The sequence below is a fragment of the Gossypium arboreum genome, chromosome 8 (assembly GCF_025698485.1).
Source record: "Gossypium arboreum isolate Shixiya-1 chromosome 8, ASM2569848v2, whole genome shotgun sequence".
Taxonomy (NCBI): Eukaryota; Viridiplantae; Streptophyta; class Magnoliopsida; order Malvales; family Malvaceae; genus Gossypium; species Gossypium arboreum.
In genome coordinates this window covers 141,228,780-141,247,853 of record NC_069077.1, presented here as the reverse complement: position 1 = coordinate 141,247,853, position 19,074 = coordinate 141,228,780, and the positions used below count along the sequence as shown (strand labels likewise).

General features: G+C 32.3%; 4 protein-coding genes across 6 annotated transcripts; 3 read left to right on the top strand and 1 right to left on the bottom strand.

Annotated features, from left to right (window-relative positions):
• Window positions 1–577: 577 nt before the first annotated feature.
• Window positions 578–6,648, top strand: LOC108469602 (serine/threonine-protein kinase GRIK1-like). Its single transcript, XM_017770522.2, has 12 exons — window positions 578–1,205; window positions 2,299–2,701; window positions 3,029–3,103; window positions 3,186–3,230; window positions 3,471–3,545; window positions 3,967–4,054; window positions 4,142–4,266; window positions 4,674–4,769; window positions 5,576–5,642; window positions 5,744–5,859; window positions 5,946–6,024; window positions 6,129–6,648. The coding sequence occupies exons 2-12, from the start codon at window positions 2,372–2,374 to the stop codon at window positions 6,284–6,286; spliced, it is 1,254 nt and encodes a 417-aa protein (XP_017626011.1). The 5' UTR covers window positions 578–1,205; window positions 2,299–2,371; the 3' UTR covers window positions 6,287–6,648.
• A 1,411-nt stretch (window positions 6,649–8,059) lies between these two features.
• On the top strand, window positions 8,060–10,311 carry LOC108469604 (10 kDa chaperonin, mitochondrial-like). Its single transcript, XM_017770524.2, has 3 exons — window positions 8,060–8,257; window positions 8,340–8,479; window positions 10,053–10,311. The coding sequence occupies exons 1-3, from the start codon at window positions 8,153–8,155 to the stop codon at window positions 10,099–10,101; spliced, it is 294 nt and encodes a 97-aa protein (XP_017626013.1). The 5' UTR covers window positions 8,060–8,152; the 3' UTR covers window positions 10,102–10,311.
• A 696-nt stretch (window positions 10,312–11,007) lies between these two features.
• On the bottom strand, window positions 11,008–14,806 carry LOC108469603 (GTP 3',8-cyclase, mitochondrial). Of its 3 annotated transcripts, none has more exons than XM_017770523.2 (7): window positions 14,670–14,806; window positions 13,715–14,260; window positions 13,446–13,613; window positions 13,165–13,356; window positions 12,712–12,780; window positions 12,390–12,474; window positions 11,008–11,268 (listed from the first exon to the last, which is right to left on the bottom strand). In XM_017770523.2, the coding sequence occupies exons 1-6, from the start codon at window positions 14,739–14,741 to the stop codon at window positions 12,391–12,393; spliced, it is 1,131 nt and encodes a 376-aa protein (XP_017626012.1). In that variant the 5' UTR covers window positions 14,742–14,806; the 3' UTR covers window positions 11,008–11,268; window position 12,390. The 3 variants fall into 3 exon arrangements, with proteins under 3 accessions (XP_017626012.1, XP_052887505.1, XP_052887504.1); XM_053031545.1 differs by lacking the exon at window positions 14,670–14,806 and adding an exon at window positions 14,485–14,574; XM_053031544.1 differs by lacking the exon at window positions 14,670–14,806 and adding an exon at window positions 14,426–14,544.
• Window positions 14,807–15,626: 820 nt separating this feature from the next.
• Window positions 15,627–18,611, top strand: LOC108467798 (60S ribosomal protein L7-4-like). Its single transcript, XM_017768576.2, has 7 exons — window positions 15,627–15,777; window positions 16,833–17,011; window positions 17,101–17,198; window positions 17,278–17,335; window positions 17,890–17,969; window positions 18,063–18,165; window positions 18,253–18,611. The coding sequence occupies exons 2-7, from the start codon at window positions 16,835–16,837 to the stop codon at window positions 18,466–18,468; spliced, it is 732 nt and encodes a 243-aa protein (XP_017624065.1). The 5' UTR covers window positions 15,627–15,777; window positions 16,833–16,834; the 3' UTR covers window positions 18,469–18,611.
• Window positions 18,612–19,074: the final 463 nt, after the last annotated feature.

Sequence of the window (19,074 nt, the reverse complement as noted above, 5' to 3'; positions counted from 1 at the left end):
TTTCTTTTTCATTATCTATTTTCCTCCATTCTCTATCGCTCTTAACGTAATTTTTCTATATTTTTATTTGTTAAAATTAGTCCCTATACTTTTTTGAATAATTTAATTTTTCCTTTTTATTTTTTTATTTTTTTCTTCTTTCCCTTTAGTTTTAACAAATGGTAAACATAGAAAAACTACATTAAAGGAGATGGAGAATGGAGGAAAACATAGGAAGAACAATAAGAGAATGAAAAATAAGTTAAAATGACATAAAAGATAAAAATTAAATTGCTCAAAACGAAAAAATATGAGGACCAATTGTATAATTTGACCTAAAATTTTTGTTTGAAATGATGATTTAATCACGTCAGCTTACCGTTACACTGTTAAACGACAATTAATGGCTTAGTGACTAAAATGTTATAACATGTTAATATAAGTGACTAAAACGTAACATTTCAAATATAAATGACTAAAATATAACTCGAAGTAAATAAAAGTGACTATTTTAATAAATTATACTAAATTTAACCATGGTTACACATTTTGTATTCTAATTCTAAAAAAAATTTAAAAGGAAAATATTTAAAAAAATAATCATTTTATTGGGTCGGCTGCGAATCTTTTACATATACACCAAACTTGATCTCACCCGACCCCCACACCCACCCACCAGTTACCGATCATTATCAGTGCCTTTACTTCGATTTTTTGCAATCTCTTCCCCCAAATCCCTCTTCTCTAAAATCCACTCTCAAAATCCATTAAAAAAAACCCCTAAAAAGGGTGTTTGATTTTTTTCCCGATTTTCTCCGATTCGATTTTGGAAAGAAAAAACAACCGGAATCGCCGCTTCGATTTCAAAATTCTTGTTGAATTCGGGTTTTCAAGAAAAAAAAATCCTCGAAATAATTTTACACAGGCCGTTCGATTTTGATTCTCTATTTCTAACCCTTTTTCGTTACCGCTACGGAGGTTTCTTCTTCGTAGTTGTTCATCTTCTTCACAGAAGAAATCAAATTCAAATGAGGCATTTTTAGTATTTTTTTTTTATCGGGGAGGGAAAAAAGTCAACGTGAAAAAAAAGTGGAGGGTTTTTAGAGCGATGTTGGGTGAGATTCGCTGTGGGTTTAATGTTGAAAGTTGTTTCTTCCATTTAGCTGAATGGCATCCTTTGCAATATCATAGTTGATTAGGGCTTCAGGCCTTCAAAAAAAAATCAGGTAATTTGAATTTAGTATTGGATTTTAATTATGTTAGGGTTTCGTTTGATTGTTTGGTTTATTGCTTTTTTTCTTTCTTTCTAATTTTACTGTTTCGAATTGTGCGAGTCAATTTATATTTTAATGAGTATTGGAATTATAGTAGCCGTTTACTTTTTATTTTCTTTTTGATTTGATGCTGGAGCTTTCTAATTATTTTGGGTTTATTGTTAAATGTTCGAATGTCTTATCGTCTGTTAGGGTTATTGGTTATGTTTAGGGTTTAAATCTAGGGTTAGTAATAGAACTTTATTTGCTAGAAAGCGTATAACTTTACCTGCAAGAAAAGTCTAGTATAAATAAGTTGTAAGTTTTACGGTCAACTTGTATATTCAATCTAAACCACACTGATTTTTGGTAGATATTAGTAGTGAAAGAAGGGAGAATGAGCTAGAATGTAGGGGAGAGAACTAGAGGGAGGAAGGAGAAGGGAGGAGCGAGTGAAGAGCAGAGACAGGGATATGGATGGTGAAAGGAGAAGGGAGAAGGTGCATGATAGGAGTTGGGATATGGAAGCAGATAGAGATAGGAAGAGGGAGAAGGAAAGAGATTGGAGCAGGGGTAACGACAGAGAAAGAGATGGGAAAAAAGGTAAAAGAAACTAAAGAATGGAACCGAAAGCAGGAGAGGGAAAGGAGAAGTGACAGGAGTAGGGATAAGATGGGAATATTGAAGTTGAAAATGATGGCTATGGTGATTAAGATAGGTATAAGAAACATACACAATCTAAATGGTGATGGCTATGGTTGATGGGTAATTTCATATGTGTTTCTGTCAGCTCTAATGCATGATTTTTAATACTTTTGAATGATTAAATGAAAAAAAAGAAACTAGCTTTTTGAATAGAAACGTGCATAAATTTTGTTTTTGAATGAACAATTATGTCTGTGTGTTTCAATTTAGTCATTTACTAATTTGTAATAAAATATTATATCTCTTTATGTAGTATATAGATGTATTTGAGATTTCCTTAATCTTAACCAGAAAATTCCATGGGTAGTTTTGTGATAGCTATAGGTGGTCTATTGACCTAATCTTATGCTCACTTTTTCAGGTTTTAAGATTTGTTGTTCGTTGTTCTGAGGCTTGAGAGCTGCAATACTACCTTCAATGTTTTGAGTGTTTAAATGTTTAGTAAGAGTGTTTCATTTGCTAGAGCAATGGGGTGTTGTGGTTGCTTCGGCTTCACTGCAAGGCCCAAACAAACGTCCAGGCCCAATTGTAGATCTAACTTTAAAATTTCCCGGGAGTTTTTGTTAGAAGAAGAAATAGAAGAAGATGATGATGATGATGATTGTTCATATTACAGTGAGGTTACAAACACTGTTCATAGAGATGAAGTGGAGTCTATAGGTCGTGCCAAGCGTTCTGAAGAAATTTTGAGGTTCAAACTTGACAATGGCTTGATTTGCAGGCAATTTCCTGTCAAGGAAACCAACAGGATTGTCCGGTCAGAGGTAAGCTTAGAAATGAATTATTATACCTCCATTTGTAGTGAACTATTATGACATATGATGGCTTTCTTCTTTATTTGGCCACAATATTTTATCTCTAATATGGGTGCTGCATAATCATTACTATCTGTATCGATTTTACAAATTGTAATTATGCATAAGTTAGATGACTTGTCACTTTATGCCAACATTAGTGTTGTCTTGTCGATGTACTTTAGCATGTGAGATAACTTGTGTGCTTTGTATTCTGGAATTGCACCAGTAATCTTCATTTCATTTTGTTTTTAATTCTTGTACTAATTTAGTTTTGATTCTTGACTTCGTTATCAGGATGAAAATGGGAATAAGATGATTAATGAGTATGTGAGGGAATACAAGATTGGTTCTGGTAGCTATGGAAAAGTGGTGAGGAGATTATTGAAAGACAGTGGTATATAATTTGCTTAAAGGATTTGAAATTTACCTGTTTTGATTGCTTTTTTGGTAGGTTCTGTATCGAAACAGCATAGATGGGAGACACTATGCTATTAAGGTTAGTAGTTTGTTTCGATACGAAGTGTTCCCCTTGAGGGTAAAAATATTAGTAACAAATCAGAATGAGTGTTTTATGGCTTTTCTATGCTGAATTTACTTGGTTACTTTCAGGCTTTATTTGGAGCCACATTTATTGTTTATTAACAAAATTGAAGCATTTAAAATTAATTGTTAAAATTTTATGCCAAATTATGATTCTACCTTTCAATCATGAGTAATTTTTATATTTAAATTATAGGCTTTTCATAAGTCTCATTTGTCAAAGCTGCGAGTTGCTCTTACAGAGACGGCACTGACTGATGTTCTTCGTGAGGTATTGACTTGATTTATATATTTCTGATGTAATCACTCATATGTTGGATCAGATTGCTTTCTCTTCTCTCATTTAAAGGCTATTATCCATTTTTATTTTTACTTCAAAAAAATTGGAAGTAACTCAGGTCTCTAACTCTAACTCTAACTCCTTTCTTTTTTCTTCTTTAAATGAAAAGTCATTAATGGAGAAAATGACTCAGCTCATTGTTGGTTTAACATGTTATCGGTATTTTTTTCCATCCATGAGGAGGTGGGGAAACAACAGAGAATTTGTAACACTATTTGTTTAATTTCCTTGACAAAACAGACATGTTGGAAGAATTTTAAGGATTCTACTTTTTTTGTGGAGAGAGCTACCTGAACTTCTACCTTTTATTTTGGATGAGTGCCCATGTTTATCTGATCCATTTACCTTGCAGATTCTAATTATGAAAGTGTTGGAACATCCCAATATAGTCAATCTCATTGAGGTGATTGATGACCCTAGCATGGATCAATTCTACATGGGTATTTATATTTCCTTTTTTTCCCTTAGTGATGTGCTTAAATGAGTTACTGTCATTATTGACTGCCTGTACCTTTCTCTTTGTTCAGTTCTTGAGTATGTGGAAAGCAAATGGGTTTGTGATGGTTCTGGTCCTCCTGGAGGCATTGGTGAAGATACTGCTAAGAAGTATGTGCGAGATATAGTATCTGGACTTATGTACCTCCATGATCATGTATGATTTAAAAACCAACTTTTGTGAATGGTTTCATTTTTTCTTGCATTCATTTTTTAATAAATCTTTTGTGAATGGTTGTGTGATAGGCCCCAACTAAATTCTTTATTAGATAGATATGATAAAGAAGAAAGTGTGCTGTTTTTTTTTTACCTATGATATATATATATCCATACTTGTTCAATACCTTGTGTTTTGATACCTTATGTTTTGATGTTCTGATGATGAAGGCTTTTATCTTAGAATTCTACTTATTTACCCTTGGTACTGTGATGAAAGTTTGCACATGCTCCCATGAATTTTACATTGTATGTGGAACATCTTGTTCACGGTGACGGACGATAAAATCATCTGTTGTTAACTTGCTAGTTTACTGTGCTTACTTGTGTTGTTTCTTCTAAATACAGAACATTGTGCATGGAGATATAAAACCTGATAATTTGTTGATTACTAGCACGGGTACGGTGAAGATAGGGGATTTCAGTGTCAGCCAGGTTTTTGAGGTAATGGTTTTACTTCAGCTGTAAATTCCCTCAAATTTCACTTGAATGAGAGTGTTAAAGTGTAAACGGTCTCCTGTTTGAACCTCTTCTTTCATCTTTTCCTGTTTATTATTGCAATTATAATCATGTAAACCGCAAATTTTGTTAATAGTCTGTTCTTCTAAGATATGAGCCAAGTGCGGAAGGGTAGTGTGCATGTATACCAGGTAGATTGCGTGCAATTGTTTTGTTTAGTTTAAAGTTTAGTGCACTGTAAGTTTGTATGGCTTAGACTTGAAGGCTTTGCTTGGCTGAGCAGAAAGAAAATTGAAAAGATGGAAATGTAAGAGTAGAAAAATAGAAAGCAGTTTATCTTTTCTTTCCTTTGGTGTGCTTTTGGTAGGAAAGATGGAAAAATCGAAAGAAAAGTAAAATTTTTTTCCTTTCAGTCCTTGGTAAAGTTGAAAATTGAGATAAAAGAAAATAAAATAAAATATAGTTTTTTAATTTTCTCTTCTCTTATCATTTCAATTTGGAATGATTTGATTTTATCCATTAGGATGGAAAATGAACATATTTCCTATTTTCTTTCCTTTTTCTTATTTTCTGTTCTCCTTTTCTGGTTTCTATTTTTCCATCCAACCAAGTACACCTGAAAAGATTTGCTTGAAGTTTTCTAGTAGAACTTTGTCCTTGTTTGTTCTCATTTTTCATGCCTCTCATTATTATTGCATCTTTGTCACCGTCGAACTTTTAAATCATGTTTAGTTCTCTGTGGAATTAAGTTGTGTATTTACTGTTTCAGCAGTTTTTTTTAATTTCTGTAGAATGACAATGATGAGCTTCGCCGTTCTCCCGGGACTCCTGTGTTTACCGCACCTGAGTGTTGTCTAGGTCAGTTTTCCCTCTGTTAGCTGAAACTTCACTCTAGGATTTCATGGAGATAGAGAATATTGTTTATGTTTGTTTTTACGAAGCCCAAGATCAACCAACAGGTTCAGTATATCACGGAAAAGCTGCTGACACGTGGGCTGTAGGAGTTACCTTGTACTGTATGGTACTTGGAAAATATCCATTTCTCGGTGAGACACTACAGGATACATATGAAAAGGTATCAAAGGCTTGCATAAACTCTCTCTTTTCATCTTTCTATCTCTCCCACGGCCAACAAATACATTATTCATTTTCTTCTTGCAGATTGTTAGTAGCCCTTTAATCCTGCCGAACGACTTGAACCTAGAGTTGAGGAGCTTACTAGAAGGACTTCTTTGCAAAGGTTAGCGAAATATTTCTTTATGATTTCGAGGCTACCATCTATTTCTCACCGGGCTTTACTGTTCTTGGTGATCATGAGAATGTTAAAACCATTTTTTTTTTCAGACCCAAAAGAGAGAATGACTTTGAATGATGTAGCCAAGCATCCTTGGGTTATCGGAAAATATGGACCGATACCCCAGTATATGTGTTGGTGTAAGCGCAACAATACTGACGATGGGCGGAATCCAGTACGAGGAATGATGATACTCAATGGTAACTAACTCATCTTCTGCTTTAGAGAATTTGCTGTACAGTAAACCAAAAAGAAAAAGAAAACTCGGGCCTCCTTTTTCGCCCGGTTACTCCCTTTTTAATGCATGCGCCGGAGAACCAAAGACCGATATGAAACAGTAGTGTTTGTTTCAGGTTTTATGATAAGATATATAGTAGGGAAATATTTGTGCAAAAAGTGATTTTGTGAGATTTGTTATCATAGCTTTGGTTTGTTTTTTTAAGATACCGAGCTTTGGCTTGTTAAGGTTTGTATGAGTGTTTTCTCTCAAATATATTGTACATTAAACCAAATAATTTACTTGACAAGCAAGTGCTTATATTTTTGTGAGAGTGGGTGTTTTCCAACAAATTATTTATTGGAGTTGATTGTAAATGTCCTTAAATTATGGGTTAAATTTTAAATATATTTTAATTTTAATATACATATACTAACAAGTGTCGAATGTGTTGGTAAAGTATATTATCCTCTGGGTTGAATTTGAATACGACAGAAGGGGACAATGGATATTTGACTTCTATCATTATGAAAATATATTATTTCTTGCTTATTAATGATTGAAAAAATGTATATTTATATTTTGTACTTATCATCATCGTTATGGTTGTTAAAATTGGACTATGAAATTTATTTTAAATCGGTCAAAGTTTATAATAAAAAAAAAACTGATTAGAATAGGAAAGGAATGATATTTTTATATTTTGTTTTTATTTTTAACTAAAAAATTGATTTATTTTATTTGTTTTGGTTCATTGTAATAATTGATTTTCAAAAATATAGTTTTAATTTTTTCTTTAATATTTAACTTTTAATTATCATCAATTTGAGGCTAAGAAAATGTCAGAAATGCTCACTAATCTCTTTTAAGATTTATTTATTAAAAAGAAAACCTTATTATTTATGAGTTAATTTTTATTTTTTATCTTTGATATTTTAAAATTAACAAAATTTAACAATTATTAAATTAAATTATAAATTATGCATAGCATATTTTTATTGATATATATAAATAAACTTATTTTAAGCTTAAGGTATAATTAAAATTAAAAAAAATGTATTATCTAATTAAAAGATTCAACAATTTATGAGAAATTTAGTAATCTTATAAGGAATTGATAGTAGTTTAAGAAATTCAATTTTCTTTTACCTTACCATAGAAGTGTATATGTATCGAGTAAGGTCTAGGCATGATATTAATATATTTTATGTTTATTTAAGTTTGACTAATCCAAAATATCGACTTAAAATTTTGTTTAAATATATCCATATTTTTAAAGTTATATCTATATTATTTTTAATTTAATAATTTTATATAGAGCTATTATTTGATACGTAAGAGTTTTTAGACTTTGTATGCGGGTTGAGAATGTAACAAATGTCATATTTATTAATATAATTTTTTTACTACACTCTGTAATATACTTGTCAAAGCCCTAACCCACTTCTCGAGTCTAAAAACTTCATTAATAATATATCAAATAATTTTCTTTTTATATATGGTTATTTTAACATTTTATTTAAAATTTACATTATAATAGTATTATAAATTTAAAATTTAATGTTATAAATTATATAATATATAAAATAACATAATATAAAATATTATAACTTTTAAAACTAAATCGATCTTTGTTAAACTCAAACTTTAAATATACAAATCTTAGCCGAATTCATATTTTAAATAGCTCTATTTATTTTTACCCAACCCCATTTCGAATTTAATATTTCTACCCACTAAAGTGAGTAACAAAATCATATATATATATAGGCACCCACAAAACCCTACTTCTCCCCCATTTACTCCACCTTTGAAAGAAGCTTCTAGTTTCTCTGTTAAAAGCAACAAAATCAAAACATGGCAAAGCGTTTAATCCCTTCATTCAATCGCGTTTTGGTCGAGAAAATAATTCCTCCTTCTAAAACCACTTCCGGAATCTTACTTCCCGAGAAAACCTCTAAGGTTAATAATCATCTTCCCATTTCATTGATTTTTTTGGGTTTTTTTTTTATTTTTCATCTAATTTCGTTCAATATTTTTTCAGTTGAATTCTGGGAAAATCGTAGCAGTTGGACCTGGAGCACGAGACAAAGATGGGAAATTCATACCACTTAATCTAAAAGAAGGAGACACTGTTCTTTTGCCTGAATATGGTGGCACTGAAATCAAGCTCGGTGAAAAAGAGTTAGTCTCTTTTTTTAAAAAAAAAATTGTTTTTGTATTTTCTCATCGTTCTTCAATGTTGAAGCTTTTACTTCAATTTTGATGCAAATTTGGCTCATTCATGCGTTAGATAAGTTAGGGTTGATTTTGAGCTAGACTCCTATGCATATGTTAGACTCTGGGCTTTTAATTTTCAAACTTGTGAAGTTCTGGTTTGAGGATTGTATCATTTTGGGTCTCGGATCTCTTTGAGTTCTAGTTGGGGCTCAGTATTCAGTTTTGATTTTGGATTGGTTCGATTTAGTTTGGGTTGAAATATGCAGATTTAAATTTTTGGGGTTATTTTGGGTTTTCAGTTCCTTTTGAGTTTATGTTTTCGGGTCTAACCATTTGGGGTTTAGTTCACTCTAGATTCGTATAATTTCAAGTTTGTTTTTGTATATTCTCATTGTTCTTCTGCAATGTTGAAGATTTTACTTAAATTTTGGTGCAAATTTGGCTCATTTATGCCTTAGACAAGTCCGTGTTGATTTCAAGCTCGATTTATATGCATGTGTTAGATCCCAGGCTTTCCATTTTCGGGTTTGGGTCATTCTGGTTTGAGGATTAGGTTTTTCGTGATATGTAATTATAGGATTGTATCATATTAGGTTTTTGGTCATTTTAGCTTCGGGTTGTTTCGTGTTCTAGTCGGGTTTGGTTTAGGATTGGTTTGATTTAGTTCAGGTTGAAATATCGGGTTTTGAAGTTTTGGGTTATCTTGGTTTTCAATTCCTTTTGAGTTTGGATCACTGGGTTTGAAGTTCATGTTTTTCGGGTCGAATCATTTGAGGTTTAGGTCACTTAAGATTCATATCGACTTAGGTTTGCTTGATTCTAGTTTTGAGGATTTGTTTTTGGGTCCAGTCATTTTGGATTTATATATAAAAGAGTAATTTAAAGATCTAACTCGTGAATGGTGTCAATTGAAAACTTAAAAACAAATCATTTGCACTTCATCAATGGTTTAATCAACCATTCTGGTTTATCTCATTTTGGGTTTAGGCCGGATTGAGTTCATGCCTATTTGGATTTGGCTTGCTAGGTTCAGGTTGTTAACGTTTTATAATCAAGTTGGATCAGATTTGATTCGAGTTGATCAAATAGGAATTTTGGGTTCTCTAATTTATGCCTCTGTCTTTGTTTACTTATGAGCTTGGAAAATGTTTTTCTTGATGATGTTTGAATTGGATTGGACCGGCAAGTCGAATCGGGAACCGGTTTGGAGAATGGCATTGAACCAGTTGGATTGGACTGGTTGAACTGGATTTTTTAATAATATTTTAGTTGAATTGATCGGACTGACAACAGGTGGTCTGACCAGTTCGATCACTGGTTTGGTTATGAAAACATTGGTTTTTTTTTTTTTTGCCTTTATTTAGTTCTATCAACATCTTTACTAGTTTATATATTTAGAATGAACAGTCCATGGGGGTGAAAATGCAAGTTATCTAAGTTTTACATTTTTTAGATATTTTACACAAATGGTCCTTTGCCTTTTGTAAGTTTTTTTAATTATAAGCTCATTGCTTCTTTGAACTTTGATTATTTTCAGGTATCACTTGTATAGAGATGATGATATATTGGGAACACTTCATGAATGATTTCAAACACTGCCAACTTTTGAAGAAATGAAACATTGATTCAAATGTGTTGTGTTAGGCTCTTCTAGAACAACAACTACAACAAATGGTTTGTCTTTTTGGACTTTGACCTTGTTTTTGTTTTTAAGACAATTATGGATAAGCCATGTTTTCAAGCATCCAATTTTTGATGGAACCATCAATAAAATGTTTCCTAGCGTCTTCCCTCAACTATATATATATATATGAACTTTCGCTAATGGCATGGTGGTTGGTGGTTGGTGGTTAGGGATGTTATTCCATAGAACTTATTCTAGTTCAAGTTTTTATTTGAGTACTAACCATATATATATATATGTGAAGTTTTTGTATTCAATTTCATTAATGAGAAAAATAAAACATTTTTCTTAATTTTATTTAGAGATAAATTTCAAGTTTTTGTAAATTTTGATCTATTATGCAATTTTATAATAAAATTTTGATTTGATTAAATTTTTTGTAAATTATTAACATAATTAGTGATATAGTATCATTTTATGTTTATAAATTGCATATAAAAATAATTATGTTTTTTAATATAAAATAAATTGATGTATTTATTTTTAACATGTATATGATTGAATTAAAATTAAAGCTTTATATATATACATTTGAATCACAATTAAAGTTTCATATTTAAAGTTTAATATTAAAATTTATGTATCAAATTGTACATTTGGTCAAAATTTATCCCTCTAAAAATATTATTCTATGGAATTTTAACTAATTATTCAAAGATAAATGATTTATGTATGAAATCAATATAATTTCCAAATTTATAAAAATAATGTTTTAAACTTAAATAATGTAATTAAATTTGAATATAATTGGTAATAATCCCAATTCTAAAAGGTATATAAATAAAATCACTGCTTAATCATATATGGCTTATGCTGTAAAACCAATATCATTATGGTGATTGCAGTAAAATACAGCGTTTTGATCTCAGTAAATGTGCCCTCTCAATGCTAAACCTGGCCTTTTGAGTTAAAAAAAAATTATACAACATAAAGAACTTACAACAAAACTTTTTCATCACAAATTCACCCCATTTTCTTTTTTACTGTTAAGCAAAGATCAACAGTTTGTGAAAATTACCAGCTTCATCTCTGTTTTTCACCTCTGGAGGATGTTTTTTACACCACATTCCTGAAATGTATGTAAACACCAAAGAGTAACCATCATCAGCATTCGATTCATTCAATGTCTTCTTTTTTTTAAACTATGTTACCCCTACTTTTCATTTTTGTCTAAAATGTCTCTGTTCGCCACATACTCAGACATGAGTATGAGGGATGATTATACCCGTGTTAGATATGTACGTGTATGTGCAAAGAGAAGAAGCATCTCCATACCCGTACATACACATACATATTTGAAACAGTTATGCTCTGTTTTTCCATTTATTTGGAGAATCATGCCCCACACTCATGTTCGAGCATGTGCCGAACATGAACTCAGGCATGAGTTTTAGGAGCATGTCGTTACATTTATTTTGCGTTCATTTTGTCTAAAATGCTGCAAATGTCCAGCACATACTCAGACATGGGTAATGGAGGTATGATTCTCCAAACCGAGCATATACATTCAAAAGGAAGGGATTTTGAAGCAAGTGAATATCGAAGATACATGTGTAAGAAGCAAGAGAAGAAGCATGTCGGTACATTTATCGTTTATGTTGCCTTTACGTAGGCAATGGAAACTATTTGGCACTCCTCATGAATAAGTTGGGACTGAGCAAATGAAATGCTCAAGGGTTATAAAGACACTACGGTTAAATTCGGAAATCGTTGAAATTTTGGGTGGAATGACCTACTAGAAACAACGTTTGTTAAGTTCACTGAAGCTTCAACCTATGTAAAAAACCAGCTAGATTCTTATTTCCCAGTTTCAAATAATTCAAATCTCACATGGGGTAGAATGGCTAAACCGTGCTCTTTACATTGAATCTCCAAAAATATAACGTTCGACAAAAACAAGTTGAGGAGACTTTATTCGTTAGAGAGATAAGAATAACAGGATCTGTGATCTTGTACCAATCAAATATGGGTATAAACATTAGTTGACTTACAACACCATTCTGTATTCTAACAGGTAACAGTCTTCCTATGCTATTCGGAGCAATACATATGAAGAAGAGAACCTATGTTATCCCACTCTAAAACGGTACTATAATCGTTCAACCTCAACAAGCAAGAACTAAAAACAAGACCAATAAAAAAGAAACCGAGCTACCAGATTCCTTAAAACATTAGAAGGTACATAAGTACCTCAGCCACCAATGTGTATCATCGGTCTATTTGCTGTCTTAGCAATGTCAAACATCCCGGCGTGCGAAGCTTTCTTCCTCTTTACCTGAACCAAAGAAGGAATAACGTATACGTATATAGTACAAGCCAATAAAAGGAAATGAAAGAAGACTTGGATCGATTCTTCCGTAACTCGAAGCAACAATGAACAATCAACTAGCCATATCACTCATTTAAAAAGCTATAAAACTCCATCAAACCCTCTCCCTGATCTCGGAAAACGAGAGAGCATGATAGTCAAAATAATAGGCCTAAACAAAGTGTCATTAGGCAGAAAGCATACCGCTGTTCCAATTATTTCTCTAAGTTCCTCATCACCAGCACCGGAACGAAGAGGATCTCTTAAGCTAACCTGAGAAGAATCATCACTAGTAAACATTGAAAGTGCAACTGCTATGCTAGTGCAATGAAGAACATATTGACATTGAACTTGAGATATGCAAAAGAATGACAACATATGCAGCAAATAGCATAAGAACCGGAAAGAACCATCACCAGTAAACATCAAACCGCTATGCTAGTGCAATGAAGGACATATCACCATTAAAGTCAAGATATGCAAACAAATAACATCATATGCAGCAAATTGTGTAAGAACTGGAAAGAATCATCACTAATATACGTCGAACGCTATGCTAGTGCAATGAAGAACATATCAACATTAAACTTGAGATATGCAAATGAATAATAAGTTAATAACAACATATGCAGCAAATCGTATGAGAACCAGACTCACCTCAGAAGGACCAAAGAGACATACTTTTAAGTTGCCATCAGCCAAAAGTCTCAATCTATTACAACCAGCACAAAAATGTTCGGTCATCGAAGTAACGAAAGATACAGTACCCACATGGCCATCAATCTGGAAATTCTTTGCAGTCTCTGTCGGATGATCACACAACCTCTTTAAGGTCGGAAATTTCTTTGCCTATCAAGCAAGGTCAAACAAGAAACTGAGTTAAATTGTGGAAGTTTAGAAACAAAGCATAAAACAAGATCATTAGATCCGTACCTTACCACTGTATCCAACATCTCCGAATACGGAATGAGTTTCTTCACATTCCATACATTCCCATCAAAAGGCATGAACTCAATGAATCGAACATTAATTGGTTTATCAACAGTGAGATTGACAAAATCACAAATTTCATCATCATTGAATCCACGCATAACAACACAGTTAACCTAGAAAAAGCAAGGAAAAACAGACCCAAACACTTAAAAATCCAAAACAGAGCATTATATTGAAAACAGAGTAAAAAAACAGGGTATAAAATAGAACATACTTTTACAGGGTTGTATCCAACATCAATGGCCGCATTAATGGATTCAATAACCTTATGATGACCTTTACGCCTAGTCATAAACTCAAATTTCGAAGGAACAAGGGTATCTAAACTGATATTCAAATTAGTAATCCCACATTGTTTAAGCATTGGAAGCTTTTTAGCAAGGGTAATTCCATTTGTAGTGATAGCCAATGTTTTAAGCCCTTTCAAGCTCGATAAATCGGAACAAATATCGTGAATATCTTTCCGGACGGTGGGTTCACCGCCAGTGAGACGGATCTTATCGACACCGGAAGTAACAAAGAGGTTAGCTAAACGAAGGATCTCGTTGTGAGTGAGTAATTTTGGTGAAGGAGTAAGGTCTACCCCTTCTGCCGGCATACAGTATTGACACCGGAGATTACAACGTTCGGTTAAGGAGAGTCGCAGGTAAGTATGTTTCCGGCCGAACCCGTCGATTAACATATCGGAAATTTGATTCCCTTCTTCGTTATTAATTGGTTCTTTCGTAGGTTTAGAACCAAAATTCCTCTCCTTATCCACCTGATTTATAAAACAAAAAACAAAAAAAAAGCCCAGATCAATTCTCATAATCAAAGGTGATTTAGACGTTTATTTGTCAAATCACATAGTGATAAAAATTGGGTTTTCATTTTTGAAACAGAAAACAACAAAGAATTGACAAAAAAGTGATAATAGAATACATACTAAAATACGTTTTTCTGGGAAAAAAATTGGAAGAACATTGAAGAAGAAGAAGAAGATACCGTGATTTAGACGTTTATTTGTCAAATCAAATAATGATAAAAATTAGGTTTTTCATTTTTGAACAGTAAACAACTATGAATTGACAAAAAATGATTATAAAATACATACTAAATACGTTTTTTTGGAATTTTTTTTTTTGAAAGAATATTGAAGATTAAGAAGAAGAAGAAGAAGAAGAAGATACCATGAAGAAATTCAAGTTTCGAAAGGGAAAGGGCGTAGGCCAATTGGTGATTCTAGAGATGTAGCGTTTCATGGTAATGGCAAGGCAAATTGCAATTGAATTACTGAAACTTCATAAATGAGTAATCGGAACAAATATAAGCAGAGAGGCCAAACCAAGAGTCAGCAGCCACCAATGCAGCTCGTTGTTTATCCAATAGTAACGTATGCATTACATCGAACACTTCATCTGCAATTGAAAGATTCGTCTTAAATTGTTTCTTTCAATCGCGTACTTGAAAAGCTGTCACTGACATCTGTTGAAATAGCTATGAAATCGATTATATCATTAATTTTCGATTCTATTGATTTATATAATAATTTAATAATAAATAAATATAATTTTAAGATTTAAAAAGTTTTTTAATTAATTCAATTAATGATTTTTTGTTCCGATAATTTTATCGGTGTCAAGTAAGATTTAATAGAGTCAATTCAAATATTATCAAACTCAAGCTTAGTTTGAAATTTGGAACTTAATTTGAGCTCGATTAAACATTTATTTTTAAGCTTAAACTTGGGTTGAGATATAAATGAGCTACTCGAGCTTGAGCTCAATTAAGCTCGTTTACATATTTTTGTATTTAAGCTCGAATTCGAGCTTAAAATTGGCTTGATAATTAAACTTTTATAGTTAAAAAAAAAACTGTAGAAGAGTAGGGAAAAAGAGCTTTTAATTGGTGCAGACGGTATGAATAAAAAAAACTATATAATAACTATTTTAACAGCTCAATGATTTAAATGAAAATTTTAGACTAGTTCAGTAACTTATTTTGTAATATTTTGAAGTTGAGTGACTAAAATGTAAACTTATTAATAATTTAGTTACCTTAGGTATAATTTACCCTAATAACGAGAACCCCTTTAAACAGAGAGATTGGGCCAATGAAAAAAATGGATATTGGATTGGGTTTTTTATTATATTTTTTTCTTTCTTTAGCCCAAAACCCAACCCTAAAAACCCTAGGAAATCAATAATTTGGTTATCAGATTTGTTGAAACCCTAAAAATCTCCCCCCCTTTCAGTAAACCGCACCATCCTATCTTCCACAGTTCATAGGTACAGAGAGGTAAGCCTTCGCACACCATTTTTTTTTAAATTTGCAAAAGTATTTTGGTTTCAATTAACTGTTTATTCATATGTGCTTTGGCTTTGTTTCTATCAGTTCTTTGAAATGAGGTGAATACTAGCTTAATTTCCATTGTTTTTTTTTGAAGTAATTGCTCAATTCATCACAGAAATTAAGGTGTTTTTTTCTTCTTTGATTTTATAGTCTTTTATTTTTCCAGTATTATAGTTTTGTGAGTATAGCCCCATTTCGTTGTTTCTCTCTTTTATGTTAATGTTCTGATCCGATCAATTTGAACCCAAACTCGAACCGACTTGAACATGTTTTATCAGAACTTGAAGTGAACCGAGCCTGAAATTTATCTGATATTGAGATTATCCGTACCGAAATTGGCTTGAACTTGAAATGAACCGAGCGAATATCTTGAAAAGACCCTAATTTGGAGTGATCGTAACCTGGAAATGATTGAAACTAGTAATGATCTTAGCTAAAACCGAGTTTCAGTCACGAAATTAATTCAAACCTGAAGTGATTGGAATTGAAATGATTCAAAAATTATAAAACCCAGAACCGGTAATACTCGGAGACTCTTGTGTTAGGAGTGAGATTGCATTTTGCCCCCAATACTAAAAAAATGGGCAAATTAATGCAAATTGGTCATCCAAAATGGATGGAAATTTTAATAGAAGGATTAATTTGCTCTTTGATCTAACATATAAGGATTAATTTGCCCATTTTTAAGTGGAGGGGTAAAATGCAATCTGACTCTTAGTATAAGGGACTCTATGGTACTTCTACAATCCAAACCGATATGATTCAGATTTGGTTGATTCAAAACTAACATTATCTGTCCAATTGACATGTTTAGTTGCATGTATGCATTTGCTGGGAGTGTGCTCAATTTGGTTTTTTTAAGTATTTTGGAGTATCGCATTTATTATTCATGTTTGAATATGCGTTGGATTAAAATATTTTAAGGAAAACAAGAGTATGGGCAACATTCGTTAAATCTTTATTACTTGTTTCTTGATTTGTTTTGATATTATGTTGACTAGAGATGGGTGAGGAAGTCAAGGCTGTGATTCCTGAGTCGCTCCTGAAGAAGAATAAGAGGAATGAAGAATGGGAGCTTGCCAAAAAGCAGGAGCTTGAAGCTGCAAAGAAGAAGAAAGTCGAGAACCGCAAGTTGATTTTCAATAGGGCTAAGCAATATGCAAAGGAGTATGAGGCTCAGGTGGTGTTCTATTTGGATTTATGTAAAATTCGGTTTTATCTAATCCTAAATGCGTCTGAATCTCTTATTGTGTGGCCTGTAACTCTTAGGAGAAAGAGTTGATTCGATTGAAGCGCGAGGCAAAGTTGAAAGGAGGATTCTATGTGGATCCGGAAGCTAAGCTTTTGTTTATCGTTCGAATCCGTGGGTATGTGTGACATTTCATTTTTTTATGAATTTTGATTCTATGTTTTAGATAGTAATATGTTGTGAATGTTTGTTTTTAGTATCAATGCCATGCACCCGAGGACGAGAAAGATTTTGCAGCTCTTGCGATTGAGACAGGTAGTTTACCGCATCTTTTTCCTAAACTAAGAGGCATATGGGTCACAAGAATCAATTGACCGACCTTTCCCTGTTTGTTAAGATGTACGATTTTGATATTTTAGTGTCGTTATTTTGATGTTTGATATATTTTGTTTAAAGTTAGTTAGCTTATGGGATGTAGTTTGCATGGTTTGAAGTTATTGGTACTTTAGGTGGTTTTTCATTCTGATAGCACAATTCGGAGTTGAAAGTTGTGGTCTATTTTGCTCCAACTCTTTATTTTTCTTGAAATACCTGTGTCCGACCTGTATATGGAAATCAGTATGGAGATATTATTCTCCATACACGGAAATCTTGGAAAAAATTGAACATATCCAAGTTTGAAACACACCCGAGCTTGAGTAATACAGGTGACGGTAGCTTCTTAGCGAATACTGAACTTACTCTCGAACTTTCTTGTTCTGTTATGCCTCTTCATTGTCATTCTAACTTTGGGTCATTCTTTCCAAAACCATATTGGAGAATAAAAATCTGAAATCTAAATTGTCGCGTTTTGCTCTTACGAAATGCAGATTTTCAATGGTGTTTTCCTTAAAGTAAACAAGGCAACAATGAACATGCTTCACCTGGTTGAACCTTACGTTACATACGGGTATTGTTTGCTTTTCCCGTTTCCTTTTGTTCCCTTATTGTAATCCTTACACGTACTTGCCATATCTTATTTTTCATTAACGTATGTTTCTAGATACCCTAATCTCAAGAGTGTGAAGGAATTGATTTACAAACGAGGTTTCGGGAAGTTGAATAAGCAGAGAGTCGCTTTGACTGACAATGCAATCGTTGAGCAGGTCTGTATCCTTTTTCCATTTACCTAGTTTTGCATATCAATGCCAAACGGTCATTAACCATGCTTGTTGATTGGGAACTAATCGCAGGCGCTTGGCAAATACGGGATCATCTGTGTCGAAGATCTCATCCATGAGATCATGACAGTGGGTCCTCATTTTAAAGAGGCCAATAACTTCCTTTGGCCTTTCAAGTTGAAGGCGCCGTTGGGTGGTTTGAAGAAGAAGAGGAACCATTACGTCGAAGGAGGAGATGCCGGTAACCGGGAGAATTATATCAACGAGCTGATTAGAAGAATGAATTAAAAATTGGTATTTTTTTCGTTGTTAAATGGTTCGATTTCGTATTTAAATTTAATTTTATTAGAAAGTTAGAAACAATTATCTTAAAAAGCATGAAAATATTTCAATGGTACCAATATTCTGCTTTGTGACTTTGCCTTGAGAAATTTTGTGGCTAGTACATTGAGAGGCACATTCCTTTTAGTTTTATTATTGACTTAGGGATTTTGTTCTCTTTTCTTTACATTATTAATAATATCAAATATGGTCCCTTTACATTTTAATTATATGAAAATAGTCAAATTTGAGGGACCAAAATTAAAATGACATAATTTGACACCTCAGCCTTTTTAATACCATTAGTTAGTCTAAATAGTTTATTCTAATTAAAATGTTCTCATTAATTAAAAGAATTGTTAAATTTAAGTCTATTATAAAGTCATTTTATGTGACATAATTGTTGAGTAAGTATTTTTTTTAAAATTTTAGAACGTTGCATTAACAAATTTAGTAGATGAATTTTAAATATTTTAATAAATTTTAAAATTTAAAAATAAAAGAATTAAATTCTTAAAACAAAAATATGACGATTAAATTCTAAATATATAAAAAGTATAGAAGAACTTACAA

Excerpts from the sequence above, each read along its gene's own strand:
- LOC108467798 (XM_017768576.2), top strand. The coding sequence starts at position 16,835 with ATGGGTGAGGAAGTCAAGGCTGTGATTCCTGAGTCGCTCCTGAAGAAG. Across the intron at positions 17,012-17,100 it reads CAAAGGAGTATGAGGCTCAG|GAGAAAGAGTTGATTCGATT; the intron begins GTGGTGTTCTAT and ends TGTAACTCTTAG. Across the intron at positions 17,970-18,062 it reads GAACCTTACGTTACATACGG|ATACCCTAATCTCAAGAGTG; the intron begins GTATTGTTTGCT and ends GTATGTTTCTAG.
- LOC108469604 (XM_017770524.2), top strand. The coding sequence starts at position 8,153 with ATGGCAAAGCGTTTAATCCCTTCATTCAATCGCGTTTTGGTCGAGAAA. Across the intron at positions 8,258-8,339 it reads TTCCCGAGAAAACCTCTAAG|TTGAATTCTGGGAAAATCGT; the intron begins GTTAATAATCAT and ends ATATTTTTTCAG. Across the intron at positions 8,480-10,052 it reads ATCAAGCTCGGTGAAAAAGA|GTATCACTTGTATAGAGATG; the intron begins GTTAGTCTCTTT and ends GATTATTTTCAG.
- LOC108469602 (XM_017770522.2), top strand. The coding sequence starts at position 2,372 with ATGTTTAGTAAGAGTGTTTCATTTGCTAGAGCAATGGGGTGTTGTGGT. Across the intron at positions 3,231-3,470 it reads GGAGACACTATGCTATTAAG|GCTTTTCATAAGTCTCATTT; the intron begins GTTAGTAGTTTG and ends TTTAAATTATAG. Across the intron at positions 6,025-6,128 it reads AGAAGGACTTCTTTGCAAAG|ACCCAAAAGAGAGAATGACT; the intron begins GTTAGCGAAATA and ends TTTTTTTTTCAG.
- LOC108469603 (XM_017770523.2), bottom strand. The coding sequence starts at position 14,741 with ATGAAACGCTACATCTCTAGAATCACCAATTGGCCTACGCCCTTTCCC. Across the intron at positions 13,614-13,714 it reads TTGGATACAACCCTGTAAAA|GTTAACTGTGTTGTTATGCG; the intron begins GTATGTTCTATT and ends TGCTTTTTCTAG. Across the intron at positions 12,475-12,711 it reads GAGAAATAATTGGAACAGCG|GTAAAGAGGAAGAAAGCTTC; the intron begins GTATGCTTTCTG and ends TCTTTGGTTCAG.